This window comes from Magnolia sinica, chromosome 2 (genome assembly GCF_029962835.1).
Source record: "Magnolia sinica isolate HGM2019 chromosome 2, MsV1, whole genome shotgun sequence".
NCBI classification, from domain to species: domain Eukaryota; kingdom Viridiplantae; phylum Streptophyta; class Magnoliopsida; order Magnoliales; family Magnoliaceae; genus Magnolia; species Magnolia sinica.
Window position 1 is genome coordinate 16,636,503 of NC_080574.1, and position 15,382 is coordinate 16,651,884.

At 41.1% G+C, this 15,382-nt stretch overlaps 1 protein-coding gene across 1 annotated transcript; it reads right to left on the reverse strand.

Annotated features, from left to right (window-relative positions):
- Positions 1-381: 381 nt before the first annotated feature.
- LOC131236441 (uncharacterized) lies at positions 382-11,527 on the reverse strand. The gene is made up of 2 exons (XM_058233595.1): positions 11,036-11,527; positions 382-1,094 (listed from the first exon to the last, which is right to left on the reverse strand). Exons 1-2 carry the CDS (start codon positions 11,343-11,345, stop codon positions 679-681), a joined length of 726 nt encoding a protein of 241 aa, XP_058089578.1. The 5' UTR covers positions 11,346-11,527; the 3' UTR covers positions 382-678.
- Positions 11,528-15,382: the final 3,855 nt, after the last annotated feature.

The window sequence follows — 15,382 nt, forward strand, 5'->3', positions numbered from 1 at the left end:
GAACAAATGTGATACATTACGGAAGGGCTAGCCAGACTACTCTCTGCATTTTTCATCGTTGAAAAACCCCATTGATGTAAGTTCAAACTAGGGATTTTTACCCCAAAAATGCTCTAGAATTCTCACTTCCCCAAAAAGTTGCCTCAGCTGATTTAAAATCCCGAAACGATCCATTCTCAGAAGTGAAATTATCAAAACGCATTTCTCTTGTTTTCCTTAAGAACTGTTGTCGAGCATTGTGGCCATGTGTTATGGATTTTTGAGACAATTCCAACTGAACAAAGACTGAAAAGTGAAGAGGAATAGCTAATTACCTTATATCTATTGTCATCTAACTATGACAGTCTTCCTATGACATATAAATGCAAGGGCCACAAGCAATAAAATCAACATATAGCATCTGATAGCCATTTCAGATAATTCATTCCGATGTTTTTTTACATGGCATCAGAGCCAGAAGTTCCTAGCTATTGATAGACAGCTTCAAAAATCATCCATGTAAAATACAAAATCATTAATGCATGTGGATAGGAAAAACAAACTAAATCTATCTATCATTAATTGCATAAACACCATGCAATGTCCTAATGCATGTATGACAAAACAACAACCAAAAAACCATTTGTCGTGGACCATGCCTTAGTAACCCACCCAACTGTATGTACACTTGATCCCAAACTAGACCTCATCAAGATGCATCAGCAACCACTCACGCCTCGTGTCCTCATCCAGGACCAAGAAGAGAGTTGCTTTGTGTTCATCTGCAGCAAGATACTTGTATGCTTTGAAAAAGAGTGGCTCACTCAGGTTTGGAACCTTTTGGATCTCTGCAAACAAGGACTTCATTTTGGACACCCGGTTTCCTCCATGCATCACTTCGGTTATCTTACAGATTGCCGAAGCCACACTATTCATCGCATTTGCAATCATTTCCTCGGCTTGCTCCTCCTCCTTGAGTTGTTTATGAGATTCGTTCCGCCGAGGTTTGTAGTATTTTTCATAACACCATACTGCAGCCATTGCACAGGCAGCCCCAACTGCAACTACTACTATAGCCATGATCTCCTCTTCCTCTGCTTCTGAGTTGATATCACCTACAACCATTTTTGTCAGATTTCTATGGACTACCCGTAAAACACATTTGTCAACGATGACAAACTAAATACTCTTTTTAAGTTTTACAAGTACCAGAGCTTTAAAAAAAAACAAAAAAACACAAACACAGTATACAAACCCCAAGGCATATCATAAAGCTGGGAGAAGGGCATGATGATGATGATGATATACAAGCACGTATGTATGTATATCATCACTTGGTATGTGTACTTATGCATTGTTGGATATGCATATATATCATATTTATACACGTGTGGCCCTCCGGTCATCATGTGGTCTGGGACACAAAAGCTACTGGTCAATTCATTTTAACCATCCATTCCTTCCTAAATGTGTAACCTACCTGACTTTTTGTACCATGATGTGTGCACAGCACAGTCCACCCAACAAGTGATGCATCGTATTTATGTTCCACATTGGCATGTTGCTGGACAGTCGAACAGAGTAGTTGAATTTCTTTAACTTGAACATTGACAGGAGCTTGCTAGGAAATCCACGCGCCTTGAGAAGTAACGGAATTTTTTTAGGATGGAGGTGATGAAGTGTTGATGGCCTTCCTGTGTCCCATCCAGGAATGAAGGACTGTGATGAAACTGAACTGTTTGCATTACTGCAGGGTATTCAAATAATCTTCAGGCCCTCTCTTTATTTGAAGGTGACATATAATTTGTTAGCGAGTGAGTTCAGCCAACGAGTCAGATGATCCTTATAAAGTCTAGCAACATGTCAGTCAAGATGCAATTGTGGATTCATCAGCTAAAGGCATCTCAAGGATTTTGCTTTGGAAGGTTATGGAACTGTAAAATTAATGGTTAAGCTCAGCAATTTGGCTACAACTAAACTCACCATTTTTACTGATTATGGGGCTAGCAATTATAATCTTGTGCTATGCATTGATCCTAACTCCGGTATCTCATGTCGCTCATCTATAATTTATGGTATCCTACGAGACCTCCCGCTCTGATACCAATTTGATGCAGGACAATTAACCACTTGCTCTAAAAGCTCGAACTGATAGAGCATGTTGAATCAATCCATTTATCTCATAGCCCAGGCCTCATATCACATGGATTAGGACCTCAGCCGAACCCCCCTCTAGGGCCCCACTTCACGTGTTCTACTTCACACGAGTCACCCCTGCATCCCCGCTCTAATACCACTTTGATTCAGGACAATTAACCACTTATTCTAAAAGCTCGAACTGATAGAGCATGGTGAATCAATCCCTTTATCTCATAGCCTAGGCCTCACATCACATGGGTTAGGACCTCGGCCGAACCCCCCTTGTGGGCACCACTTCACATGGGTTCCGTTTCACACGGGCCACCCACCCCGAGTGTGCCCCTGCATCCCACAGACTGCCCTACTCAAGCCCAGTGTGAAAATGCCCCTGCATTAATCGGTCACTAAAAATATTACAGAAATCAAGCACCTTTAGTCATTCTATCAATAAACTTTTCTTTTTGGATATCCAGCATCCTCAAGGATCGACCAGTAAAAATATTACAGAAATCAGGCACCTTTAGTCATTCTATCTAAAAACTTTTCTTTCTAAATAGTTTTGATGATGATGAATGATATTAAGTTTATTGAAATACAAGCCATAACAAAGTTTACAAGGGTAGCAAACTAGCTCCCCAAAATACACACACAAATAAAAGAAATCCAAGCAAAACCACCTAAAGCAAACAAACTAATCAATCACTGTCTGTCACCAATCTGAAAAAACCACACTGTTCTTTGCAAGCTCATAGGCTTTCCTGGACAGTCGCTCAAAACTTTTATGACACTCCAAAAAAGGATGATGGAATGGATGGTTATGAACTTCCAACGAGCATGAGTTTTTTTTTCCCCCCCTGATATGGCTTATCTAAAGGCAGTCCATTGATTGAGCAGTCCACAGCTAATCTGCATGGTCGGTGCTACTTGCTAAACGGTACCAGATGTACACTGATCCGACCGTGAGTGTAAAAGCATATTGTGACATGCAGTGATTTACAGAGAATGAATGAATCCTGATGCTTACACCAGCAGACTGGGAATGTTCACATGGCATCAAAGCAGCACCACGTATGTCATTGTGGGGTTCCTGAGATGTCTTCATTCCAGATTTTCAAGGGGGATTTCAGTTGCTTCAGCCAACGAAGGTAATAGTTATATTATGTGAATCTTAAATATGCAAGGAAAGAAAGCATCTCTTTGAGCTGATAGGACCATATTAAGCTGTTCCTCTTCAACCTTCATATCAAGAATGTAACTATTTCTGTTTGGTAGAGGCCCTAGTAGGTAGCCTCTTCCATTGTTCACTCCACATGTCTATCTGCTTGATTTTATTGCTTCCAGTCCTACCTAATTCCTTTTGTAGCAACTACATTTATCCATAGAAATTCGACAAAACCATGTTGATCTTCTCCACATTGTTGTATTCACCACTGCATGTTGAGTTGTTGGGCGCTTCCTTCCACTTATCAAGTTTATCAGCACCACTTTTTGCATTAATTACCAACAATTTGTTCATCCATTAAAATAAATAAATCTTACACCATTTCTCAGTTGGATTCTCCACTGATGTAGGTATTCACCACTCACATTCTCTGACATCCAACATGGCACACCCTTACTAGATCAAGCTGTTTGTCACTAAGGACTTACCTTTTGTACACATGTTCCTTCAGCTTCTCAAATTGCCGCGAGTCACTACAACAAGGAGAACCATGCATGTATTTTACAAGTCAATACAGGCTCCACTGGTGATTACCATAACCATGATTCTACTTTGGCAAGTTGACAAAGATTCCAGGATTCGAATCATAGTCTAGAAACCAGAAAATCCAACTTGGCTCAAAAGTTGGTCAATTCAAGTTGAAGACTCAGTCAAGTGTTGAATACCAAAACTCCATAATATCTAATATGTCTAAACACAAATGTTGTTGAGTCGGCTTGGTGAGTTGAGTTGAATCAAGCAAAGCAAGTATTAATCTAGTCTTCAACCAAATCAAGTTTTCATATTCTCAGTGAAATCTGATCAAGTTGAGTCGGCCTTTTCAAGTTCTTTAAAAAAAAATGGTTCTAGTGGTATCTTGGAAATTAAATGGTCTGACTTGCATTGGGTATGAGCTATAAAATATATCATCAGCAGTAAGCATCAGTGGCAATGTATCTAACCAGAAAGATATTTGTCCATCTCCTGGAAAATGTATACAAAATAAGGAGCAGTCAGTTACTAAGAATTTTTTGTCTGATCAATGTGATTGACCCATCAATTATGGAGAGGTTGGTGCTTGTGAGCTCTCTTGAAGGAATATGAAATTGTCTTCATAATAACCTAGAGAAAATGAATCGAAGATAATCCAATTGGAATGAAGGATGAAAATGTTTTTTTAACACACACTCACACTCACACCCACACCACATGCGCAATCGATCCCACAATCTCCAAGTTGAACATCTTAAAATAAATAAACAACTATATTGCAGTTGTGGCTCCTGACAAACAGAATTCTGGATATTAAAATAATCAACAGCTACTTCAAATGCTAGATATATCAAACTCACAAGTACATGTCTAGAAAAATCAGAGTCAGAAACCCTCACTCTACCAATACCAACTAGAGTAGAAAACAAGAGATGGATTGGGTCAATAAGCTTAGCACCCACTCTTCAGGCTCAAGTATAAATGTTAGTGCACTTATTGGTGCACCTATTTGTCAATTACATAAGTCTGTGTGTCAATGAGTCGATTAAGCCCATGGAAGTTGAAGACCGAAGACACATGAAGACATGAAACATCAAGGAACGCAGAATAGATAAATTGAGGTGCTTTAGTGACCCTAACCTTAGACCCAAAATAACCTTAACCACTAATGATCATAACCTTAATAGGTAAACCTTCATTTGATAATCCTTTAGCTTTATGAGCTCCATTTGAACATGCTTAGATAAGCCATAGAGGTCCCGAGCTGCTAGAAACCAAACTGCCCAAACCAACAGACTCTTAAGCAAAGCTTGATTGATCGAACATGTCCAAAATTGTCCAACGAGCTTACTGGCCAAATTCAACAAAGCTCGATCAATTGACAGCCCTCGGTCGATCAATCGAGGATGACATTTTTCTACCCGTTTTATAGTTGTTACAACCAAAATCTATATAAAAGGCATTTGGGTATTTGAATGGTTTTTGGTGCCATTAGAGCTTAGGAGTTTTCCCACTCATATTCATCATCCTAAGCTTCTAAACCTATGAGATTCAAGTGATCTTCTTTAGCTTTACCACTGTAATGAGGATTCTAACCTCCATTATCAAGATGATCTTGATTTCCACCTTGTTCTAGAGATTAAACACTAAACCTATAGCCATATCCTTGTCTAAATCCTCTATAACACCCATCTAGGTGAATCCCTACTAGGAAACAACTATTACATTTAGTTATAGGAGATTCCACCATCCTCTTATCACCTTGGTCACCTCATTGGTATATCGTATGTAAGGTGTTTGATCGTGGAGTTGAACCATTAGCATCAATAAATGTGGGAGCAATTGAGAAGTTGATTCAAGCAAGAGAGAGCATTAAAGAAGCATCTCAAAAAAGCGCTACAAAGGAGCTCAATATAATAAGTTGTCAATTATAAAGTTCATTCACACTCATTCCTTGTATAAGATTAAGTGTAGACTTTGTGATCTAGACTCGAATAGGTTCTTATATAGGACCTAGGCTCTTGTAGAGGGCTGAATTCACTGGACACGTGTGTGTACGTGTTAGTCTCCATGAGAGACTCGGATGGGAGTGTAAGTAGGGCTTTGGATTAGGACTGCATTCACCATACACGGGTGCGTATGTGCTAGCCTCCATAGAAAGCCTCCGACAGGAGTGTATGTATGGCCTTGGATTAGGACCGCTGATGGTTATTGGTTAGCCTATGGAAAAACAACTAAGTCTCCACAGGAGTCACCGAGTGGAAATGTGTTCATCTGACACGAGAGTGTACGTGTAGGTTAGTGGTTAGCTTAGGAGAAACCATTGTAAATGTTAGAGGTGAAACCTAATTTAAAACCTCCGATATTGAAATTCCGGTACACTCGAGGAGAGTGCGTCCGCCAAGAGTAAAGTAGGCAAGTAACCAAACCATTATACATGCTTGTATTTAGGATTGTTGTTTGTGCACATTTCTATTCATGCTTATGAGTTTAATTGATTGAATTATATAAATACATGAATGGATTAAATGTTAGGCATCCAAATGATCAGATCTTACACACAAAATCAGTATCTCCTTATAAATTAGTTGCTTGTAATGATGCATCAATTGTAGTCTATATGATTGGACCCACTTGGCTTGGAAGCCTAAGTATTATTTGCCTTCCTGATTTGAATTGGTAAATTATTTAATTAGGCAATGAATTTTTAAGTAGTCCTATTCACATGTTTTCTTACATTAATAATCTTTTGCTTTTGAATGAATTGCTTGTGTTTTCACATGTCTTCTTACATTAATAAATTATATAAATAGATTTTGAATATATTTGCATCAATTCAGTTAGACAACGCAAAGATTAAGACCCCATACAAAGAAAACCTATTATGTCGACTTGTTTTTTGTAATGTTTTGATTTATAAGTATGTATTGATGTCTTCTTTTTTTTTAACAAGCATTGAAGTTTCATTGAAAAATTCGACCAATTCCCAATGTTTCCCCATGTTTCTAACAACAACAATACATTATGTGATACAATTGATACATCCCATGCCATAATCGATAAGGTTAGAGTCAGCCCGAGCATGAACCAATGATTAGTCAGGCCAAAGGGTCAAGCTTGGGCCCACTCAATTTCGTAATCTAACATCCAATTTCAAGGTGGATAGTTTGCTAATTGTCAAAGTTGTCCATAAAGATGGGTCAATTTATCAATTATGCAAATGGGAGGAGTATTTTATCTTCGGTAAGGAAGATGAATGGTTTCTGATATAGGGAATTCTGCTGGAATTCTAGTTCCGCAACTTCTTTATAGCTATTGTTGCCTGTTTGGAGGAGATCGTTGATATCGACCCAACGATGGAGAACAAGGAGGAACTGGGGGTAGCTAGGATGTGTGTGAAAAAGAAGAAATCCTTAGGGGATCCAGGCTCGGTTTCTGTGGTGGTCATGAAAAAGCAAGTGAAGCTTAAGATTCAGTAAGAAGAGATTGGGGGATTTCCTCTTCATTTGTGCAAAGTTTGGAAGCGGAGGGAGTCTAAAGCAGCATCAAGCAAACATGGTGATCGACCTACTATTGTTGATGGAGCACGTGTTGAATGCTCCTATTGTATTCCAAAACCAGGAGGGGGTTCGTGAGGAGAGCTAGTAGGTGAGGGAAGGGAGAATGCGGTGGAGGCATGTGGTTAAAGTTATGCTACGGAAGCACCGGATGAGGATTTCCCCAAGCCTTATGAAAGTTGGAGGCTCAAGAATTGATCTTGTTGTAAGCCAAGCATGTCGCTCCGAGGTTGGTATCTTTGTCTCAATTCAAAGTTTGGTTCGAGACACACAACAAGTGGAGAGTAAGGGATATTTTTCGTCGCACTCGTTGAAGCAAGAATTTAAATCAAACAATAGAGATGGATTAGAGGATTTCTCGGATGATGACGTGTGGCAATGCAAGGAGTTATCTTCAGGCGATGAAGGGTTTGAGGGAGTAACATGTATTGCCAAAGGGCTGAACCCATCCTTAGCTATAATTGTTTCTCCAATACGTGTGATAACTTATTAAAAAAGGCACTTCAACATCTCTCCCTCACTCGCTCACTCTCTCTAACCTCTCTCATAATCATTGTTGGGGGAAAAACCGAACTGGTCCCTCACACGAGAAGAACGAACAGTTAACTGCAAGAGAATTCAGAACTGAGGTGATTGAAAGCCCATGATGGATTTTTAAGCCGAGTTGTCAGAGCACAGGGCTTAGAGACAAAACAAGCAACTCTCTCGATGAAGAGATGAGCTCCTAAGCTGAGTTGTCCGAGGACAAAGCTCAGTGGGGGAAGATTCATCTCACCAGGAACATCTACAACACCCGTAAGGCAAAAAGCTCAAGATCCGAGCCCTTCGGCATTCCGCGCTGACTCGACCAACAAACGCCAAGACAGTACGAGTAGCCCAGAGGGGAATACGCACCACATCCAAAAAAGGAGGACCCGACCTGATCTCGGCCAAAGATCAAACCACCTGCCTCAATGATAATTTCAAGAGCAGTTTCTTACCCAAATAGGGACTCCCCCCGCATATCTCATTAAGACACGATGCTTTCAAAACTGCCTAAAGACCCCATAAATACAATTATCCCAAATAAGAAGAGATAAGCTTAAAAACCCACATTCTAATCCTTAATCCAAGTTTATTAGCCTAACTTAGGCATCGAAGGGTCCTTAGCTGATTATTGGCACCTCTGGTTGTCCACATCTCCCTTAGCCTTGTAGGTCCATCAATGGGCATACATTCACAACTGATTGCATCTGTTAGCCCAAAATTCGACAACAATAAATTGTCGTTGTCTATGGGAACGATAACAAAGCCAAGTTCTCACCGTCTCCAACTTGAACCACCACCAGTTCTTCCCCCGATGGCCAAAAAAAAAAAAAAGGAAAAGCTCCCGATGCGACTGAATCCGCCCATCGGGCTCAATCTGATGACACTCAGACCTCACAATCACTACCCAAGTCCCAACTACCCTCACAGGCAATGGTGCAAAAGTCTCAAAACTGAGGAAGTCAACTCATCTCCCTCGAGAACCAAGTATGAGCCTTGACCGACAACATAGACCGTATTATAAGGCTATTAGAAAGGCAACAAGCGTCCTCCGCCAATCAACACAAGGAGGCAAAAGCAGCGACCAAGCAATCTCACCCAATGCAATCACACCCCGAGCCACACCAAGGACCGACCTAAGCTAGGGAAAGCCTCATCGCCCCAATGCAGACCCCGGTGACTACCGAGTTCATCGAGTCAGACCTGCACCATACCCTGAACTAAAGGTGACAAGCTCAAGGGAAATTCTCAGAAGTTATGATGAAAATCAAAGTCCCTTGAGGGGTAGAAATCATAAAGATCCAAGATCAGCTTGGTAATATCCAATTGGCTTACCAAGCAAAAGCCCCAACATCTGTAGACGCCCTCCTCAAGCAGACTAAGCCACCATTTACAAACAACATCATGCAAGCCCAATTGCATCCTGGGTTTTGAATGCCCTATATATCGCCCGACTCAGGTTCAAGAGACCCAGTTGAGCACTTAGAATCACTTAGAACATGCATGGAACTTGGTGACGCTTTTAGACCTATAATGTGCAAGGCATTCTCTCTAACACTGACCGAGGTAGCTCGGACGTGGTATAAAAACTTAAAGCCAAAATCCATTCGCTCATTCACTCAGCTCAGTAGAGCCTTCGCCACCCAAGAGGATGAACCACTGAAAGACTACATCGTCTGGTTTAATGTCGATGCCATCCAGGTAGATGGCTATTCCAACCAAGTAGCCCTCACAGCCATGATGTTTGAGATCAATTGAGGAAAGTTCCTCTTTTCAATCGGCAAGGACTGCGTGACAAGCTTCACCGACCTCCTGACCAAGTTCAAAAATATACTAATGCCGAGGAGTTGTTCGATGATCGAGGTGAGAGTAGCTCGAGAAAAGTCAGGAGGAGAAATTATACTAAGGAGGACCCAACACAAACTCTAAAAGAAGAAGAAACAACGACCAGCGTGGCACTGGCTAAGCTCCTCAAGTTCCCGAACAAAATGAGGGTCGACCCAAGAAAAAGTGACGGGACTAAATATTGTCACTTCCATCGTGACCACAATTACAACATAGGTGACTGCTTTGATCTCAAGGAGGAGATCGAGTCCCTCATTCAGAAGGGCTACCTACGTGAATTCATTGTCAGGCACAGAGAAGACCAACTAGCTCCTCAGCAGGAACAGCGCGAGGAGCACAATAACAACTAGCCAATCAAAGAGATCCGCATTATCTTCAATGAACCCACTGGAGGTGGTGACTCAAACCGAGCACATTGAGTTCATACCCGAAGTGCAAGAGCCACCGACAAGGTCCATCAAATAAACCTCACTAGCCACCCTAGGAAAGAACCCAAGGTAGATTCATGTGCAATCGCCTTTACAGAGGAGGATGCTAGGGGAATCCAGCACCCCCACAACAACACACTCGTGGCTGTCATGACAATCGCCAACCACAAGGTACACCAGATATTCGTCGACACAGGCATCTCGACAGATATTCTATTCACAACTACTTTCGACGAGATGGGGTAGGGAGATTGAGACTGGCCCGTGCAAACCCCTTTACTCGGCTTCACAGGAGAGAATGTGACCTTGGAAGGGAGCATCCTTCTACCGATGACAGCAAAAGAAGGCTCCAACCAAGTCACCACCATGGTAGATTTTCTCGCGGTGGATTACCCCTCGGTGTATAGCATGATTCTGGCATACCATCTTTAAAGGCCATGTGGGCCGTAGTATTTACTTATCACCTCATATGAAGTTCCCGACCGAGCGTGGGGTGGGGTCGGCAAGGTCCGGGGCAACCAACATGAGGCCGACAGTGTTACTCGACAGCTCTCTGAAGTAGAGAGCAACAGTAGTAGATGATGCAAGTCACCTCCCTGGATCCCAGGGAAGAAGTTGCCCAGGGAGGATCGCGTGTGGAAGACCTCATCCCAGTGCAGCTCTCTGAAGCCGACCCAGCTCGACAGTTCACGATTTAAAAATGACAATGTCCAACCCTCTCCAACAAAAAAACGACCAAAACAGGCCACGATTTCAAAAACCCATCAAATTCTCAATGAAATCAGCAATACCAAAATCCCAGAAAACCCAAATAGGCCAGGAAACTCAATCAAAAACAGCAAGAGCATTCGAAAGAACAAAGGGTATACCTGCGGCATGCCATTTTTCAATATCGAGTGCCTCCAGAGAGTGAAGTACGAGCCCGTTTTCCATTCTCTGCAGAGGCAGCGGACCGTTGGAATCATCACCTTCGGAAGAGGATACTTCCGTCTTAAGTTTCTTAGCGTTTCCTGTATCGGAGTCTTCGGTTTCTGGGTCTGCTTGATCAGGTTCGGGTTCCTTTCTCTTCTTCTTGGAGGACGACGTCTCTTCGATTTCATTGCCTAACTTTTGAGATTCAGCAATGGGATTTTCTAGGGTTTGAGGAGGAGGTGGCGATGGAGCTCCGTCTTCCACCATCGAAGCAAACGGAGGGAAATGCTGTGAAACGTAGGAGAGGAGGGAAAATGAAAGTGAAAAGCCCCGCCCTACATGTATACCGGGGCTCGAGTTTCTGGCAACGGCTGTTGCACGGAGTTCCTGCAATACAGAGCTCCATGGGGCCACAGAGATGTCCACGTAAAATCCACTCCGTCCATAAGTTTTTCCATCTCATGTTAGAATGATATACAAAAACCGAGTTAGATTCAATATCCAAGTGGATCATACAATAGGAAACCGTGGAGAGGGAAACGCCCACCTTTGAAACCTTTCTGGGGTTTAGAGTGATGTTTTTATGCCATCCAACCCGTTCATAAGGTGATTCCCGCTACGACGAAGGGAAAACACAAATATCAGCCTGACCCAAAATTTCTGTGGGCCCCAGTAAAGTTTAAATGGTGGCCGTTCAATCCCCACTGTTTCTTATGGTATGGCCCACTTGGGTCTTATATCTGACTCGTTTTTTGAATCTCACGCTAAAATAAGCCAGCGAAAGGGACAGGCGGAGTGGATTTCACGAGGACATCTCGGGTAACCCTACAAAGCTCTGTGTTGCAGAAACAATTCCCTGTGACAAGTGTATTGCTTGGATCACATCATATGAGATCCCAGCCGTTCCTCGGCGGGCCCTTGACGACGTGTGTTGTCAGTTGGATAGGAATCTACGACAACCGAGATCATGAAACAAAGGAGCAATGTGGGGCCACCCGTTATGTGTATGCGACAATCACTCCGACCATTGATTGCGCTTCTCAAGTGGCGGGAAAAGTAGGAATGGCGGCGGTAAAACCTACCTGGGCCCACTGTAGGTTTAGATCAGGCTGATATTGTGCTTTTTGGATATTAAATACTCTGGCACATTTGACCAACTACAATAAGTGGGATTAAGGTTGATGGAATGATAAAAGTAATAATAAATGCATGTGTAAGGTATTATCCTTCAGTTAGGTGTATACCATATTTTTTAATACCGTCTCTCAAATGACACTGGAATTGAACTTGGATAAAAGAAATATTCATCATTCATAGGATTTATAATTTCATATCACACTTTCCAACATAAGGCTTATTTTCCAAAGCCTATAAAATTAATTTTAATCCCATTTCACACTCCTTTCAAACATGTCATTCTCAATTTTGAAATGAGATTAATAGTGCAGTCCTATTTAATACAACTTAATATCATTGGTTAAACAAGCCCGAATTGTGCAATATGAATTCAATAAGTTATAACCAAAAATCAATTTAATTGATCAAACCTAGTCTCTGATTCATGATCACCGTTTCTTTTTCTTGAAATAAGTCCATAGATTTTTATTTTCATTTTAAATCGTCCAGTAAATATCCATGAATCTGTCAATTAGATAATCATACAAGTTTGACATTTAGTTGAAAACATAAAAAAACTAATACACAATTTGGATAGTTATATACTCTTGGAGTAATTTCTAAGGGCCTTCTATACTTTCTATTTTTAGGGTCCTCGAGCAACCAAAGCAAACTGCTTAGCGGTCAAATCACTAGTGACATCTTTCATGATTGGACACAACCAAAATTAATTGGGCAACATGCTATCAAAAGCATGTTTCGAATGTAGTTGGGTTCATCTACGACTTTGCAAATAACCTAATTAAATCTTACCATATCCCGTTACCGTGATTTTTAATGGTGATTTGGTCATCAAGTGATCCACCACTTTCCATGGTAAGCTGATAAGGAAGGATTGAATTGAGCCTTGTGCCATTGTAAAAAATAAGACTTGGTTGAGCATATACTCGCCAAACAACTTAAATATGAAATTATCGTTATCTCTAAAAAAAATAAAAATAAAAATAAAAATGGACATAAAATTTTATAGCAACTTGACTGTGTAGGGTACATCATGATCTCTGTTTTATATGTTGTTTATGTTGAGGGTGTTGCATAAAAAACCTTAGGATTTCACCTTCCAAAGCACTAGAATTATGAGATAATAAAGTAATGAAATAAATCAAAGTATAAACCACATGACACAAGAGATTTTTATGTGGAGAACCGTTGAAGAAGTAAAAACCACGAGACCTCGTTCAGATCAATAATCCACTATGAAGTAGAACGTTGCAATCGATCACAAGCACACATCGCTTGGATTAAACCTTCTTCACCCACGTAGGAATGGATAAATAATAAGAGAATAATGAAAAACGACGAGATATTACCGATCACGAGGACGTAGAAGCGCCGAAACGTCGACTGCGAAAATTTTCTTCCACAAGCTTCCCCCCCCCCCCCCCTCTCTCTCTCTCACCTTGGTCGTGAAAACCCTTAACACAATATCTTTAGAAATCCTTCTCAATGCCCTAGAAAAAGCCATAGGGACCTCTATTTATAATTTAGACAACTTCCCTTTCGCACATCTGCGAAACTACTTTTAATTTACGCAGTCTGCACAAAATCTATGCAAATCTTCGTAACCCTCGACTAGTCGGGACATAAATTTGAGCTTGCTAGACTTTTGAGTCGAGTAACCTTCGACTGGTCAAGTAGTCCACTCAACTGGTCGAGCAACGCAGTGAAACATTCCGATTTTCAACCGGCTGCATCATCTCTCCTCTAAACTAAGGAGGAAAACCCCATCGGTTTGATGTTTTAAATATGTATGTAATAGGTCATGTTAATGACATTGACAGATCACTTGACTTTATTAAGCAGACATTGATGCTATCAACACATGCTTGATCTTATTAAGAAAATTTTTGAAAAAAATTATGTTAATTGTTAGGCAGTTTGGAGGTTGCCACTCGATAACAACAAGGGTTTTTTTTTATATATAATGTCATTAACTGATCTTTGATGTCTGTCGATGCTATTGAAGCTACCATCAAAGGTGTGCACATAATTGCAAAATTGCATAAATTATTTCCTATTTTAATTATATATATATATATTCATTTTGCCGACTTATGCCATTGTAATGTTTATTAAATACCTAAACTTTTTACAAGGTTACTATGAACTGAGGGAGAGAGGAAGGAAAATTGTAAGCATCACCTTGATCCAAAACTCGTGGCTCTAAGAAATGATCAAGCGAGGCGTTCAATCCACACTCTTTCTTCCTACGGGATCCACTTGAGCTACAGACATGCCACATTCCAAGGCTCACAACGTAGCATGAACTGGCAAAATGGACGAGCGTTGTGAATAAAACAAATACCTCATGGTGGGCTCCACATGCGTCCTACCCCCGCCTGGATTGTAATCCGCCCGGGCAGGGCTCTGTGGGGCCCAAAGTCATGTAAGCATTTTATTAGTCCATTTTAAATTATGACCCAAAGAACGAGGCAGGTCCACGGTTCCAATGGACCCCGCCAAAGGAAGCTGCAGTGATAATGACACTCACCTTGAAACCTTTATGGGGGCTACTGTGATGTTTTTTTTCACCATCACCTATTAATAAGGTCACGTAGACGTAGATGAAGTGAAAACACAAATATAAGCTTGATCCGTTTTGTGGTCCACTTAAGACCTGTAACTGCCTAATATTTTGCATCATACTTTAAATTGATTCGAGAAAAATGATTAACGGCGTGGATAAAACACTTAAAGTACTGTGGCCCCCGGCTCTGCCCGTCCGGGCGGGGGTAGGACGCAATCCGCGTCCGGCTACTTCCCCGCTACCAGCCAATGGCTGATGGTCGGTGCTCTGTGGGCCCACCATGATGTATGTGTTCTATCCTTTTCATCCATATATTTTTATAAATAAATTTACGGTATGATACAAAAAACTAGGTATATATAAATCTCAAGTGGACCACATTATAGGAAACAATGTTGAATGAACGTCGACCATTAAAAACTTTTCAGGGGCCATAAAAGTTTTGGATCAAGATGATATTTGTTTTTTCCCTTCATCTGGGTCTGTATGACCTAATAAACAGATTGGATGTCAATTAAAAAGTATATTGGGCCTTGGGAGGATTTTAATGGTCGATATCCAATCACTATTGTTTTCCTGTGGTGTGGTTCACCTGAGAGTT